This window comes from Felis catus, chromosome A1 (assembly GCF_018350175.1).
Source record: "Felis catus isolate Fca126 chromosome A1, F.catus_Fca126_mat1.0, whole genome shotgun sequence".
Taxonomy (NCBI): domain Eukaryota; kingdom Metazoa; phylum Chordata; class Mammalia; order Carnivora; family Felidae; genus Felis; species Felis catus.
Window position 1 is genome coordinate 126459759 of NC_058368.1, and position 16919 is coordinate 126476677.

At 37.2% G+C, this 16919-nt stretch overlaps 1 protein-coding gene across 3 annotated transcripts in view; it reads left to right on the plus strand.

Moving 5' to 3' along the window:
- The window catches only part of RAB3C (RAB3C, member RAS oncogene family), a 307888-nt gene that overhangs the window by 18562 nt on the left and 272407 nt on the right, over positions 1-16919 (plus strand). Inside the window, exon 1 of one of the 3 annotated variants that reach the window (XM_011282948.4) lies at positions 1513-1865. The exons of 1 other annotated variant lie outside the window; for it this stretch is intronic. In XM_011282948.4, coding sequence (XP_011281250.1) covers positions 1848-1865 — 18 coding nt within the window. In that variant the 5' untranslated portion in view covers positions 1513-1847. Of the gene's footprint in view, positions 1-1512; positions 1866-2490; positions 2664-16919 lie in introns of those variants that run through there. One more of the 3 variants, XM_006927740.5, reaches the window with a different exon arrangement.

Below are 16919 nucleotides of genomic sequence, written 5' to 3' on the forward strand. Positions count from 1 at the left end.
GATAGTATAGGGGCACCTGTGTGGCTTAGTCAGTTGAGCATCTGACTTTGGCTCAGGTCATTTTCTCACAGTTTGTGAGTTTGAGCCTCACATAGGGCTCTGTGGCAACAGCTCGGAGCCTGTAGCTTGCTTCAGATTCTGTGTCTCTCTCTTTCTCTGCCCCTCCTCAAGTATGCTCAATCTCTCTTTCTCTCTCAAAAATAAATAAAAATTTAAAAATTTAAAAAATAAAGTAATCATATTATTAAAATTACAGGAAATTATTCTGAAGAAATTAGCTGTGCAGTTGCTATGCAGATTTTTGTTACTAAATGCAATATATATATATGTGTATATATATATATATATATATATATATATATATATATATTTAAGTGTATTATTTTTGGTATTTCCCTTGGAAAAAAATTATCAAGAGATGCACTTTTATATAGATCTTTTTTTTTTTTTAAAGTACAGAAGTCTTACTTCTAATAAGTGCTAACATGAAACACCATGATACTGGGTTCCCTTTACCTTTTATTTGTTATTGGTTAATTTAAATGTAATTTCTCTAATGGTCATATAATCTCAACTATGACTGGAACATTTTAAGTTGTATTTTCTGAATAGTTATAAAAACTATTTACCTAGGCAATATCGTATTACATTCTCACTGTTCACAAAATTAGAAAAAAAATATCTTAGATTTCTTAAGAAAAACAAAATATAAAACAAACAGAAAACCAACCTAAAATTAGTGAGGTATTTTGAATATGGTAGGCTCCCAATACCTGTTGTTGTTACATTATTGAGTCAATCTGTGAATTTTTTGAGGTTTGTATCTTTGAACATTTCTTACATAAAAATTCTTTTAAGACAATTTTTCTAGAATTATGGCAAAGGCACTTGCATGGGAATTGCTGGAGTGTTAGTTTAAAATGTTAATTCCTGGACTTCTCATCTCAAATAGTGAATCAGAAATCTCTATGCACGTCTTGACAATATGAATTTTAAATACCTCCCCCCAAGAGATTTTCAAGCACATTTGAGTTTCAGAACCTCCCTTCTCCTGTTTTGTGTAATGCAAAGTTTCAACCTGATTCAGGTTATTACTTCCATGCCTCTGAGCCAATATCAAGTTGATTCTTTTTCCATTCTGCCTCCAATAATAATCATTTTGACCTCGTGCAAAAGTCAAGAATCATTACTGGACTGATTAACTCTTGAAAAGAGAGGGGTGTCTCTCTAGATAGGTACAGAGAACATGGAAAGCCACACCTATGAGTCAAATGGGGAAAATAAAAGTATAACAAAAGTAAGGTTCAATTTCTAAACCGTTTTTGAACTAGTCTGGGATGAGTGCATTTGTAATGTAAGAAATAATTCTGTATTAAAGAAAGAACAGGATAACTTAATAGAGGTCTCCTATCTCATTCTGTGAAGGTGCTTCTGGGCTCTGGTGATGAATGTGTTCATTTTATGTGACTTGCTTTGAGTAAATAACCCAGTGCCCTATCAGCTCTCCAGCCGGCGGCCAGCAGCGGCTGTGTGCGTGCTAATGACGGTGAAGGTGCCTGGGGGAGGGCCTCGGAAGGGGCTGCCCAGCTCAATCGCGCCCCTGGCACTTGCTAAGAGATTCTCAGCCCTTTCTCTGCAGCTGCCACTTGAAGTCTCCACGCTTTCCCTCCAGAGGAAAGAAGCCATCTATCTAAATCAGCTGTGTCTCTGCGTCTCTCCTTTCTCCCTCCGCCAGCCGCCACCCCCACCCCTTCCATTGTGTTGTGCGTTTAGCTCCGCTTCCTGCGTGAGACCCTAACCTCTTGTAGCAGCAGGCGTTACTGAGGGTTTCGGAACCTCGAGTTGCAATGGAGCTGTACGGAAAGGTGAGCAGAAGGGAGTTCCTCTGCATGCTCTGCGCGAAATGTCGCTTTGACGGACTTTGGGGTGTGTGTGTGTGTGTGCGCGCGCGCGCCTTGTCAATGCAATTGTGTGAGTGAACCCCTTTATGTGTGTGCTAATCATCTTTCTCCCCCGCGTTTGTTGAATGAGATTGTAAAACCACCCTGGTCTGCCTATGTTAATATGTAAACTTTCCCGATTCGGGATAAGGTGTAGAGCGGAGAGTCCCAGAACGCAGCGCCGGTTTCGTTTGCATTGGGAATTAGCACAAGGTAGTGGGTTTCCTCACCAGGAAATCACAGTCTAGCCACGGAAGGCTGTGAGTAGAAAAGAAAAATCCCCGCCGATACGAGCTGCAGTCACTTTTGGCTGCACCTCGCTAGGAAATGGGCCGGGAAGCTGGAAGCCGTAACAACCAGGAGCGATTCCAAGGGAGGAGAAGGGAGGCTCCGCGGCCAAGTCCGTCTGGAGGAGCTAGCCTGTTTATTGCTTGCGTGCCGGGAGTTGTAGTTCAGGGCTTGCCGGTGGGCCAGAAAAGCTCCGTGGAACAAGACTACAACTCCCAGGAGCGCGCGGGACTCCCGGCCAGTACGCGTGTGCGGCGCCAAGGAGGGGACAGCTCCGGTGCTGATGTTGGAGCCGGTTAGTGAACCCCAAGAGTGCAGAGTGTGGAGCGTGGAGCTCGCGGGCTGTGCAAGCTTGACCGAGCTCCCCGGCCAGCGCTGTCTTAACCAGAGAGGAAGGACATTTTGAGAACAATGAGACACGAAGCTCCCATGCAGGTGGGTCTATACAGAAAGTGTGGCCTCAGGAGGAATTGACATAGATGCTTTCTCCCTTGCTCCAAGCATAAATTGTGCTCGACCTCTGGGAAGGTCTAGGCTCAGACTCGGTCCTGGGGACACTGTTGGGTTCCTCTACGCTCCACGGGGCTGTAATTGGCTTGTCGATGAGGGATACGGATATTCATTTCCTTCCCATGCTCTGAAAGGAAGGTGTGAGTGTCTGTCTAAAATGTAAACCCGAGCAAACAAAAGTCAGGGAAACATGCAGTCTCCTATGGGCATTGATCTTCCCTTTTGGCTGGCCTGATTTGTGATCCCTGTGCAAGTGCACGGACTTGAGGTTTGGGGTTGCGGGGTCTCTCTTGGAGTCGGGATAGAGCGAATTCCACTTGGTTAAGAGCGCGTTAAAAAAGGCTAAGACAATGTTGGGGTCCCCCAAAGTCCCCTTTCTTCAATTAGAGTGCTAGTAGTATCAGGGGAAAACAGTAAAAACATTCCAGAGGCACGGGGCAGCCTTTAATCTCTGTCCGCAAAACTGGTTTACTCTTGGCATTTTCAAAAACCCCCTCTGAGCTTTCCTGAGTGGTGTGCCCATTTGTTGTACGTTCTCATTCCGCATTTCAGTCACATTCTAAGGTTTGCTTACTTCGACTTCTATGGAAAGATGCCTCTGCCTAAGCATCCTGCCTAGGCAAATTTTGTTTTTAAGTAAAAATGAGTGTGCTTTTTAGTTTCTATGTACAACCAGTTAATGCTAAACACCAGCCTGCGTTCATTAACCTAGCAGAGTGATGCCGTTGCGTAATAGAGAGGCACTTTATGAATGGGGTTGAGAGGAGAATGGAACACACAATTTGGAACATGTTGTCTCTCTTGAGAACCCACTTCTCCTGCCAAATCTAACAACATAAATATTTGCTTTTAATTTTTGCCTAAACGTTTCCCAATTGTTTTCTTCACAAATTAAAGACTTTTAACATATGCTTTGGTTTAATTTGATTTTATGGGTTATGTATATTAAGGTACACAGTGACCCGACTGTTAAATGAAAAAAAAAAATCTGTAGAATGTAACTGTTTGTTGAAGTATTATTTAATGGAAGCCTTCAAATTACCTTATGAGTTATTGAAAATTTGGTTTGTTCAAGAAAACAGTGGCCCCATTGTGTATCTTCTAATACCTCTGTTTGTGGCTGAGCTTTTCATTATAGACCTGATGTGAAAAGAATCTGGACAGACAATAAAGGTACAAGCTGTTGTAATCAAGATATATTGGCTTATGATAATTTTCCATTACTGGAGGCACTGCCAGGAACCAAGTGGCTAAATTAATCATATTTGATTATAAGTAAACATTGACAGTAGACTTTAAAAGTAGATTGTTAGTATTTAAGTCAACCTCATATACACACTGAAGTCTGTCAAAATAAATTACTAAAAAAATAGCTATGTTGCATCTTGCTTTTAATTTTCTTTGAAGAGTGGCTTAGAATGTTCATAAGAGCCATTAAAATGTTATAGAACTGAATGAAATTAATGCGTTAGGAAGAATTTTAAATTATTTCATATCATTTCATACCTGTGTAATAGGTATAATATTTAATTCTATATTTTAATCAAAACTTTAATGAAAAATTAATATGAAAATAGGTAATAAAATTAGTTTACTAGTGGATAAAGTTATTTTTATATTTATATTGTATTTTATTCATTGGACAAGATTTTTGAAATTTAAAAATCAAATGTCCAAATTCTATCATAAATTATATGTGTATTTTAAGAAATCAAAGACTACTTTCTGAGGTATATTTAATTAAAACACATCCAGTGATTGCATTTAACAAGTAAATTGTTGTTATGATGACCCTCTATTACAGTCAGGTTTTCAAATATATATAATGATAGGAAGAACAAAAACTCTAAACATGCTTTATGTATTTTTTACAATGGCAAGTAATGTCTCAGGACCCATACTTCTGAAACATAATCACATTCCAGGTGGCTTTGATATATGAAAATGCAACAAGATAAATACTTCACATTTTTCTTATTTTCCATTTAAAGACTCAATGAACCACATCATCATTTGAGATAGATGCCTCCAGATTTATTTTTTTTTTTGGAGAAAACTTAGGTTTCTGAAAATGAGTCACAAGCAAATCTCCATTTTACAGTTTAATCATCCTAAGATATTCTTTTCCCCATTTAAAAATATTTAGTTCATTTGTTGATGTGGAACAAAACAAGCTCTTTAATTGTTGACTTCTTAATTTCCTTATAATTAATTCAAGGAAGCCTTTTACAAAATTATGTAATGTCTTTTAAAAAGCATTTGATGTACTTATATAAATAGCCTGGTGGTCTATTCAAGATAGTTATCTTTGATATATGCATATTTTCTGAAGAATATTTCCCTCTGAGTTGGTGCAAAATGAGGGATAATAATTGTTTTTTATAGTGACTATTAAAATAATACATAATGATAGTTTTTGATATCTATATTTCCTTTGTGACTAAATAACCAGGAATAGCATTTGGTAAGTGCTCCAGATGATGGGTTAGAATTTTAATGCAAGAGATGGTCATTTTGTTTCTTCTCATTCAGTGAGTCCATAAATCCTGAAGGCCAAATGAAATGGGGGATAGCAGTGCTCATGACTTGAGGGCAAAACTCTGATGAACAGTTGTCATTTGATTCAAGAGCCAGAATGAACAAATTCCAAGTTATGTAGTACTTTGTGTCAAGCACGATTCCTTGCATTCAGATCTCAGTGTGTGTGTGTATGTGTGTGTGTGTGTGTGTAAATGAGAGAGAGAGAGAGAGAGAGAGAGAGAGAGAGAGAGAGAGAAATACAAAACAATCCTAGAGGTCGCCATTACCCTAATTACAGGCAAGATACTGGAGCTTATTAAGATTCAATAACTTTTCCAACATGACAGAATCAAAATCTGCCAGATTTCTCTCTAGATAGCGCATGTTCTTTCCTCTGTTATTGAATTCCTCAAGAACACACACAAGACACACAGAGGTGATGTAAAGAATGAGGGGTACTATTGATATGACATGATTCATTCATTTGGTTTAGAAGAAAGAAAAATTGTCCTGTTTGTAAAATAAGGTTGTATGTACTAAACCAAATATTTGAGAAGGGCCAGTGTTTTAAAAAGTGGTTTGCTTTCTGTCTCCTGAATTTAAATTTCTTGTAGGTTTATTTATTCTCTTGCAGGACCAAAATGGAATCCATTGTCTCTGATTAATGCTTAGTCTTTAGTGGTGTTATCTGGAAGCTTGCTGGGTCATCTCATAAGTGTACAGTGTCTGAATATTTAGGAAACCAAAGAAAAGCATTTATCCAAAGAATGGAGCAGAGGCAAAAAAAAAAAAAAAAGAAAAAGAAAGTTATCTAAAAACGAGTAGGATTTAATAAAGAATATAGGTATACACTGAACATGAAGCTGAGGTAAAAACTATAATAGATATTAAATACAGCCATGTTTTATACAAAAACAACTTACAAAGGATTAAAGTCTAAATATCACTGTTTCATTTGGCTATGGAAAATACAACATTCTTGCATTCCATTATTGTTGATTCATGACCAAATATAGCCTTGTGATGATCCCTTTGTCTTTATCAGAAATGGAAATTTAGTCCTCACCCCTTATAGAAACAGAGAAAACTTCTAGTTGACATTGGAGAAACAAGGACTTCTTTCCTATTCTATTTGAACAAAATCTGGAAGTTTCCACCTTTCTTCTGTAAAGGAAGTGGAGGATAGAATGGGGAATTACCTGTAGCAAACAACAACAACAACAGCAACAACAACAAAACAAAAACCAAGACAAAACAAAAACCAAAAAAAACTTCTGTGATGTAAGAATCATTTTTCCATTTCCACTTTTTCATTCTGAGAAGTTGTGGATTTATTACATGGTAGAACCACAGTTTTTCCTGCCATTCTACGCTTATATCGGAACTGAAAATTCCTTTTCTGACCATCATATTCCAAGAAAGAAATACATTTTTATGCTAAGGAATGGGTTTTCCTGGGACTGTTCATACACTCAACCTAAGTATAAACAATTGTGCCACCTCAAAAATGTTGTATAGGTAAAAGATTTTCCAACCATTTTCTCCTTTTTTTCATTCATTCATTGGTTTCAGAGGTTCTAGAGGAACCATCTTAGTAGGGCACTATGACCTGTGAAGATGAAATCTTTTAGTTTTATTTTGAATTATATAGACCTTAGCATTTTTCATTTGTTTATTTGCAGTTTCTGAGATATTTATATACATTGAAATGCACAAATCTTAAATGAACAATTTGATGAATTTTGATAAATGGATATATCTATGTAACACACACCACTATGAAGATATAGAACATTTCCAATCAACCCCAAAAGTTCTTTCATTCGTGTTTTTTGTTGTTGTTATTGTTGTTGTTAATCCACTGGCAAAAAAAAAAACCTTTGACTTTTTTTTTAAATCATAAATTAGTTTGCATTATTCTAGAACTTCATGTACTTCTGTGAAACATACAATATGAACATACAGTAGCACATACACTATCTACCCTTGAGTCTGGCTTATTTTGCTTAGTATAATGTGTATGGGATTAATCTGTGTTGTTGCATGTATCAATAACCGTTCCATTTTTTTGATGCATATTATACTTTTGTTATCAAACTACCAAACTTTTGAAATCCATTTTCCTGTTGGTGGATTTTGAGGTAATTTCTAATTTGGGACTATTATGATTAAGACTGTAAACATTATCAAATTAGTCTTATCTAATAATATGCTTTCATTTCTTTTGGGTAAATAGCTAGAAGTAGAATTGGTAGGATAAAGGGTAAGTGTACATTTAGCTCTTTAAAAAAGTCAAATCTTTAGCCAAAATGGTAGTACCATGTTACCTTCTTATCAGCAGTATGTGAGCATTCCAGTAGCTTTACAATCCTCAACAACATATGGTGTCAATTGTCTTTAATTTTGGCCACTTTAATGAGTGTTTTGTGGTATCTCATTATGATTTGAATTTGCATTTTCCTGATGACCAGTGATTTGGGGACATTTGCATCTGTTTACTGGTCATTTGTATATCTTCCTTTGATAAGTGTCTGTTTAGCCTTTTGGTCTTTATGGAGAGTTGTTTTATTATTTACTTGCAGGTCTTTATGTAAATTTGCCAGATATATGTAAATGTTTATATATATTTAATTTATTAATATATATTAAAATATATATTTAAAATATTTTCTGCCAGTCTGTAGCTTTAATACTTAATAGTGTTTTTTGATGAATATGCTTTTATTTTGATGAAATATAGGTTGTTAATTATAGGTGGGGTTTCTATATACGTATCTCGACTCTACACTTCCTTTGATTTGTTTATCTTCACTATGTCCTGAGACCTTGCTGCATTTATTTATTTTTAGTAGGTTTTTCTTTTAGATTGCTTAAGAATTTCTACATAAACATAGCATCATTCGCAAATAAAGGCTGTTCTTCCTTTCCAGTGATCTCCTTTTTTTTTTTTTTTTCCTATCTCATTCCATAGTGTAGGCCATCCAATACAATGTTGAGTAGAAATGATGAACAGACCTCCTCAATCCTGTTCTCATTCTTAGGGGGGAAGCCTTCCATCTTTCACCATTAAGTATGAGCTCAGCTATAGTTGTTTTGTTGTTATTGCTGTTGTTGTTATTTGTATGATACCCTTATTATATTGAGAAAATTTCTTTTGATTCCTCATTTGTTGAGAGTATTTGTTTTTAACATTAAATGGGTGTTGAATTTTGTCAAAACATTTTTTTTGCATCTATTGTGGTGATCACTTGATATAGTGATAGGATATAGGCGATCCTATGTTTTGTTGGATTCTATTGATTGACTTTTTTAGTTAATCTGTCATTCCTTAGATAAACCCCTGTTAGCTACAATGCATTGTTTTTTCAATGTATTGCTAGATTCATTTTGATAATATTTCTTTTGGGATTTTTGCGTTTAACTTAATGATGGATATTGGTGTATAATTTTCTTGTAATGCTTTTATGATGTTATAATGTTGGAATTATGCAGGCCTTATAAAACAAGCTGAAAAGTGTTCTTTTCACCCGTGTTCTGAATGATTTTGATATCTAAGATTGGTCTACTTTGATTCATAAAGTGTTTGATTGAGTTCATAAATGAAGCTATTGGAACCTAGCTTTTTTTTTGCAGAAAAAAAAAATCTTTAAACAACTTCATCTATCAAAATATATACAAATATCTCTACCATTCAGCTCTTCTATCTATTTGTCATCTGTAATTTATCTCCCTTGCGTGTGTTGTGGTAGGAAGACTAGCTACCATCCCCCTCCCAAAGTTATCTATGGCCTAATCCCTGGAACATATGAATAAATTATGTTACATAACAAAAGGGACTTTGCAGATGTAATGGATGTTATACACTTTAAAGTAGGGACATTAATTTGGATTATCAGCTGGGTCCAGTCTAATCACATGAGTTGTTAAGAGCAGGGATCTTTCTCTGGCTGTAGTCAGAGAGATGTGGCACAGGGACAGTCAGAGATTTGAAACATGAGGCTTGTTGCTTGAAGGTGAAGATGTTTATATGTCAAAAAAAAAAAAAAAAGGTCTCAGTCCTACAACCACAAGCGAGTTCTGCCAACAACTTAAATGAGCTTGGAAGTTGGATTTTCCTGAGAGCCTCTAGGTAAGAACCCAGCTCTGCCAACGCGCCGATTTTGGCTTTGTAAGGCCTGAGCAGAGTGAGCAGAGGACCCAGCTGAGTCACACTGTGTCCAGACTTCTGACTTAAATAATGACTGGGTGTTGTTTTAAATATCCATTATAGCAGCAGTTGAAAACTAATTATGCATGTATAATTTGTGTTAGCTTTTCAACTATACATGTTTACATTTTTTTTGGTGTTTATTCTAAGGATTGTAATACGTGTCTGCAACTTGTTATATAGTCTAGTTGGTATTGTATTACTTCACATAAAATATAGTTACTTTCCAATAATATAATTTCATTCACCTCATTCTTTGTGAAATCATGTCATATGTGTTACATCTGCATTTGTTACAAGCCCTCAATACAGTTCTATATTTTTAGCTTTAAACAATCGTATGCATTTTTGTTAATTGGAAGAATGCAAAAGAAACATATGTATCTGTTTTTATGTTTAGATATCTACTTATTTGTCTTACCTGGCGCTTTTTCTGTAGATTTGAGTTTCTATCTGGTGTCATTTTCTTTCGGCCCAAACAACTTCCTTTAGCATTTCTTGTCATACAGATCTGCTGACAACAGATTCCCTCAGTTTTTGTTTATCTGCCAATGCTTTTTATTTTGCCTTCATTTTTGAATGATAGTTTTGTTGCATATAAAAGTTTTGATTTTTTTTTCTTTCAGTATTTTAGGTTATTTCATTGTCTGCTGACCTCCATCATGATGTGAAGTCAGCTGTTTTTCATAATACTGTATTATGGTATTTGTTTTCTGTTTTCTGTTCAACTTTGAAGAGTTTGCCTATGGTCTGCCTAGATGTAGTTTTCTTTATGTTTAACCAGCTTAGGGATTTAATGCGGTTCTAATGCATGTAAGTTGATGTTTTCACCAAATTTTAAAAGTATTTATGTATTGTATCTTCAAATATTTTTCCATCCCATCGCAAATGTTTATTTATTTTTGAGAGAGAGGGAGAGAGAGCATGAGCAGGGAAGGGGCAGAGAGTGGGAGGCAGAGAATCCCAAGCAGGCTCCATACTGTCAGCGCAGAGCTCAACACAAGGCTTAAACTTATGAACTGTGAGATCATGACCTGAGCCGAAGTCAAGAGTCAGACACTTAAGTAACTGAGCCACCTAGGCACCCCCCCCCCCATATTTCATCTGAGACTTCAACATCTATATTAGATTTTAGACAGTGTTCCCCAAATCACTGAAGCTCTGCTAATTTTTTTCTTTCTCTTAAATGTTACAGTTTCTGTTGATTTATCTTCACTAACTCCTTTGCTGCCTGTAACCTTTTGATAAGCTCCTTGAGGTACCCTTGGGGCACTCTTCATTTCAGTTACTTTTGGCTCAGTGTTGGCTTCTTTTATAATAGAAACATACTGTCAAGAAAAGATACATATAAGCTCTTGGGGTGACATGTTTGGATATTGGAAGGTTTAATAGGGTTTATTTCTGGTATGGTCCAGAAACCAAAAAAAAAAAAAAAACAAAAAAACCCAAAAAACAAACAAACAAAAAAACCACTGTGAGCTGCTCATTGAAATGGTGAGATAGAAATGTAAATAAAAATATTAGTGATTTAATTATTCCTTGTAGATTACTGGCATGAAATATAAATGAAGGAAATTTATTTTGTGTATTTTGTATAATTTGTTCATGTAACCATAAATACGTTTACATTTTAATTTCTGTCATTTATATTTCTATTCATCATTGCATTTGTGATGCTGCACTTTTTTTCTTTGTGTCTTGAAAATAAAATTGTGGGCTTTATGACACTTTCAAAAATTTGAACAAAGTGCAGAATTGTAAAAATAAAATCATTTTAGCAAGTGCTTTATTTTGTCAATGAATATATTCCTTAATAGCTTCAACTGTGCAGAAGCAAAATGCCTTTTCAAACACCAGCACGTTTCAGATTGGTTTACAGCATTATGTCAGTTTTTTTGGGGTTGTGAAATATTTCTATCCATTAAATGATGAAACCATAAGAGTGAAAGTTCTAGGTTTTCATTTGCTTACAGAATCGTAAAAAGATAGGGTCAGGGTTCCCTGAGCAGTTTCCTTGCTCTCCAATAAGCTGATTAGATTGGATCCCATATTAGGAATTTTGATCTAGCAAGCCTAAGAGTTTTATTTTGTGCCTACTTGACCTCCTGACTGAGGAAAACCTGGCAGCATTGTCACTTAGCTTCTACACCCTCAGCTTTTTATGTCCGGGAACCCAAACCATTATGTGACTTTAAGAGGTGAGGCAGTGAGGGGCACCTGGGTGGCTCTGTTGGTTGAGCCTCTGACTCTTGATTTCAGCTCAGGTCATGATCTCATGGTTTGTGAGTTTGAGCCCCGCATTAGGCTCTGTACTGACAGTGCTGAGCCTGCTTTGAATTCTCTGTGTCCCTTTCTTGCTGCGCCTCACTCGCTTGCTCGCTCTCTCTCTCTCTCTCTCTCTCTCTCTGTCTTTCTGAAAACAAACAAACAAACATTAAAAATAAAAAAGAGTTGAGGCATTGAACCTCTCATTGTTAGTCTGCCTGCTCTTAGTCTAACTTTAGCCCATCAAGGGTGTTATTTGTTAGTCATACAGTGGCTAAGATGCATGTCTGAGTCTCATCAATTAGAAAAATTTGCAAGCCAACACTGATGAATAAGTTCTGTTCAAATGGCCATAGCTGCAGCAGCTTTATAGAGCTTCAAGAAAGAATACATGCACCAATTGGCAAAATATGACCCTCGCGTGATACTCATCTATGATGTTAGCAATAAAAGATGGTTTTTCTTTTGAATGTTGTAATTCACTGAACACCTGTTTGAGTGGTAGGACTGACGAAAAGGGACAACTGGAACACAGTACACCTGTGGATGTGAATGCTCTTTTATAACTGTGCATGGATGGGCCTGTCCTTTGTAGCAAATAATAGTAGCAGTAGCTTTTGAATGAAAAGCAGGGATGATTGTAACTAGCAAAGGGGCTTGGGAAGTCATTCTAGTCGGTGAACCTGCATGACATAGAAACACAAATACATAAAATAATAACCCACCCAGCTTCCCAAGAATGGTTCAGATATTTCCTTTGTGTCATAAGTGCATGTACAATGGGGTGTTTGCCCCTCTACATGACCTACCTTGATGAATGGCATAAGAGAAGAGAAATGTTAGGATTTGGAAGGAATCTGTAGCAAATCTCTGGAGGTATTTTTCAAGGTTTACCTATTTAAAATCATTTTTAATGTTTTTGAAATGTTTATTATTTTTAAAATGGTTGATGTTTTAAAAATGTTTGGTGATAAAAATTCCTTAGGAAATACATATATTAATATTAAGATTTAGGCTTTTTTTTTCACCAGTGGGAATGTTTAGAGTATTTTGCTAGATATTTTTAGAAGAGTCTTTTCACTATACCACAGAGTACTGAATATATTTATTCTGTTTACATTTTATTTTCTTCTCAGGAAGAAGTGCTCTTACAAGAGACATTCTTTACCTTGTGGTTTCAACTTGGACACTGGCCTCCTGTAGCTGTCAGGTGCTTTCTTATGGAGTTAGGGGAAGTAAAGTCCACTTGTGTGTTATTTTTGAAAATGACTGATAGAGGGGCGCCTGGGTGGCGCAGTCGGTTAAGCGTCCGACTTCAGCCAGGTCACGATCTCGCGGTCCGTGAGTTCGAGCCCCGCGTCGGGCTCTGGGCTGATGGCTCAGAGCCTGGAGCCTGTTTCCGATTCTGTGTCTCCCTCTCTCTCTGCCCCTCCCCCGTTCATGCTCTGTCTCTCTCTGTCCCAAAAATAAATAAACGTTGAAAAAAAAATTAAAAAAAAAATAAAATGACTGATAGAGAAAGTCAAGGCCACCTTCATCAGAGCTGGGCGGCACACAGCCTCATTTGCTCTGCAATTTGCTCTGCAAAATTGATTACTGCTTCTTATGATGCCATTCTTCCTCCTACTCTGACAGAGACTTCCCAGTGAGCATCACTGGCCTTAGAAGGTTCTGGCTATTACCAGGGCTAAGACAATGAACAGATTTCTCAGAAATCAGCTTACCTGGGCAGACTGGGCCTTCTAGAGTATAGGAATTTCTTTGCAGAGTCAACATTATGGGGATGAGATCTGTTGTCACTATTGGCAGAAGGGGTTACTAACTGGTGAAGACAGCAGCAGAGAGTGCTAGGATCCCATTTTCCACTTCCTCTGGATCTCAGCCTAAATGTCAAATTACTCAGTCCCCTCTTTTGTATATCCCTGAGGCCTTGACATTGGACACCTACCCTGATTTCCATGTGGAAATTTGTTAATCCAAAGAATGCCAAACTGTCTGGTCAAAATAATCATATGGGATACTTTAAAAATTATAGATGCCTGGGCTGATACTGAATATTTTGATTCTGCAGAATTCAGGTACAGTTCCCCGGTTTTGGAAATCTAGGATCTAGTATATCCTATGAGAATCTCGTTTTGTGTTCCTGAATGAAAATGTATCCAACTAGAGAGAGCAGTTATTTGAGAACAACATGTCTGCTATTTCTCGCTACCAAGAAATGATGAGAAAGCTTTATGTGTATTTTATCCATATCTGTAAGAAAAGTTTTAAGTGGTTCTCTACATTTTATTGCTAAGAGAGAGTCCCTTTAATTTGTATAAATTGACAGATTGCCATCTGCATATAGGAAATATGAATGTCAAGAATATTTGCTGATTTTAAAAATATTTAAAACTCAATTTTCTTTAAAAAAAAGTTGCATATGGGGAAGATGGTTTCTTGGCTATGTGGGGCTTGGATTTTCAACCATTTGTCTTGTTTGCGTGCCCCATTCTGGGTAACCAACCATCCCAGCTTTCTGGGTTTTAGCACTGAAAGCCCTGCAGTGTCCCATGAAACCTCTCAGTTTGGGGAAAACTAGGAGAGCTGGTCACTGTAGCCACACCCCATAATCAGGACACTTGCCATCTCCATTCCCAAGACCATTTCAGATTCTGCACATTAAGGTTTTTTGTGCAGGCCTAGGAATCCCTCTTCTCTAGTCATTCACTTCCAAATCCCAAACTTTTGTTGCTCTTGCTTTTCTATTTCTCTTTTTCTATATGGAATTTTATTTTTATGAAAACCTTTAGTCATTGTTTTAGAAGGTTTTTGGGAAAAGATGGAGATAACCAGATTGTATGTAAGGTACTATATATATCTATACCTGTATTTATATCTATATGTATCTATATGTATATATATATATATATATGTTTATGTTTATATATGGAAACCTTTTAATGATTTCTGGCCTTGAAATAATGATATTGTGACTTAAAAACTGTTATTATTGAAATATAATTAAATGTATCATTGTATAAATTTAAGATATATAACATGTTGATTTGATACATTTATGTATTGTAATATGATTACCACTGTGGAGTTAGCTGACAACTTTATCAGGTTATACAATTGCCGTTTCTTTTGTGTGCTGGTAACAATGAAGATCTAGTCTCTTAGCAACCTTGAAGTTATGTTACAGTATTGGTGTTTATAATAATATTGTGGGCTTTGGTGATTTACCAAATTTAATATCAGAAATTAGGGTGAATTTCACTTAAAACCAACTCCAAGGCCACATAAGAGGAGAGTTTCCCCATCATTCGAGTTCCTGGAGCTTCCTTTCTCATGCTTTTCATACCATGTATTACTTGAATTCTGCCCCCTTATTAGTGCAGACATGAAACTCAGGTCTCTCCCAGTTTCTACAAAAGCTCATTCATACCCAAGAGTTTCATGAGTTTAGGAATTCTCTACAAGTTCCTGGGCAGCCGCAGTGTCACAGGAGAGGTCATATCACAGGGCATATGGCCATTGGCCGCATACCCCTCCCTGCAGCCTTTTAGACCACAGAACACTTCTGTCTGTGCTCGGGTCTCAGCTTCTGTCCTGAGAGGCATTTTGATGAGTGCTATTGGTTCCATGTCATAATATTTTAAGTGAAAGAGTAACATGCTTATCTCAGCAATTATGCAGCTCCACAGAGTGGAAGTGTTGGGGGTCAAACCTCATGCCCTCTAAAGTTAGGAAATGAGAGGAAGCAAATTTCATAAAATTGGCCATTCCCATTTTCAGAGAGTAGTGCCAATGTGAGTTGGAGAAGAAAGTGAATGGGTTTGATCAAGGATATAACACATGCCAACAATTTTACTTTGATGATCTTACTATAATTCCTCTTTCATAGGTGAGGAAATTATAGCTTAGCATACTTAAAAAAAAATAACAAAAAATTTAAAATCATGACCAAGTTTATGCAAGTAGCAAAATCTGGGATTCCTTCTCAGGCAGCCTGACCACAGAGTATGTGCTCTTTACCCATATTCACATCACATGAAGACTATAGTTTTCTTTTCACAGGTGCATCTGCATGCACATAATTTCAGAACTGCTAGAAAAGAAGTGGAATCATGTTTTCTTTTCTTTTTTTTTAAATTTTTTTTTCAACGTTTATTTATTTTGGGGACAGAGAGAGACAGAGCATGAACGGGGGAGGGGCAGAGAGAGAGGGAGACACAGAATCGGAAACAGGCTCCAGGCTCGGAGCCATCAGCCCAGAGCCCGACGCGGGGCTCGAACTCACAGACCGCGAGATCGTGACCTGGCTGAAGTCGGACGCTTAACCGACTGCGCCACCCAGGCGCCCCAGGAATTGTGTTTTCTAACCTTCCTTCATGCTGTGATTTATAAGGCATGAATTGCTAGTAGCCGGGCTCATCAGGACTGCACTAATGACTGTCTGGCTTCAGCATCCGTGAGGATGTGCAGGAGCCGCTGGGACCAGGGCTGTGCTTCTTTGCAACTGTCAGGATTGCATCATAAGACTCTGGAGAGCTCTCCCACTCCTGTGGGTCTCTCTTCCCAGAAAACCTTGCTCACATTCTTCTATGGCCTGGGCATCTCCTTTACTGGGCTGCTACCTGGCCTCTGTACAGGCTCTCTTTCCCTCTGGGAACCCTCTGTAACTACACCAGGATTGAGGTAGAGAATGGGCTGGAGAACGCTGGTCTTTGATACTAGTAGGAATAGTTTTTACATGCTTTGATAAACTTCATTTTTCTTGACACTGTAGCAATACATACCTAGACTTCCTAGAAGATTCAAAAACCATTATAATTAATTTAAAAATATATCAAATTGAAGTCATGCCTTTGTTCAACAAAGAAATGTAGTTTTTTAGAAGCAAAGAGAAGTGTCCTTACCTCTTCGAATATTCTCCTCTGTGGTAGAAATTGGAGGCTTGTTAGTTTGATGAAGAGAAGGGTGAACTAGCTGAACCCATATATCTGTAACTCTTGAAGAATACATTTGGTCCAGGTAATGAGGACTCAGTATACAGACCGAGAGAAATCAAGATAACCTATTGGAATACCAGGACCTCCTACTTAAATTTCCTCTCAAATACACTTAGTTTCCTCAAAATGAGGATAATGACTTTGGGTTCTTCTCCGGTAGCTAAGGAGCTTGGAAGTTGTCACTGCAATCCT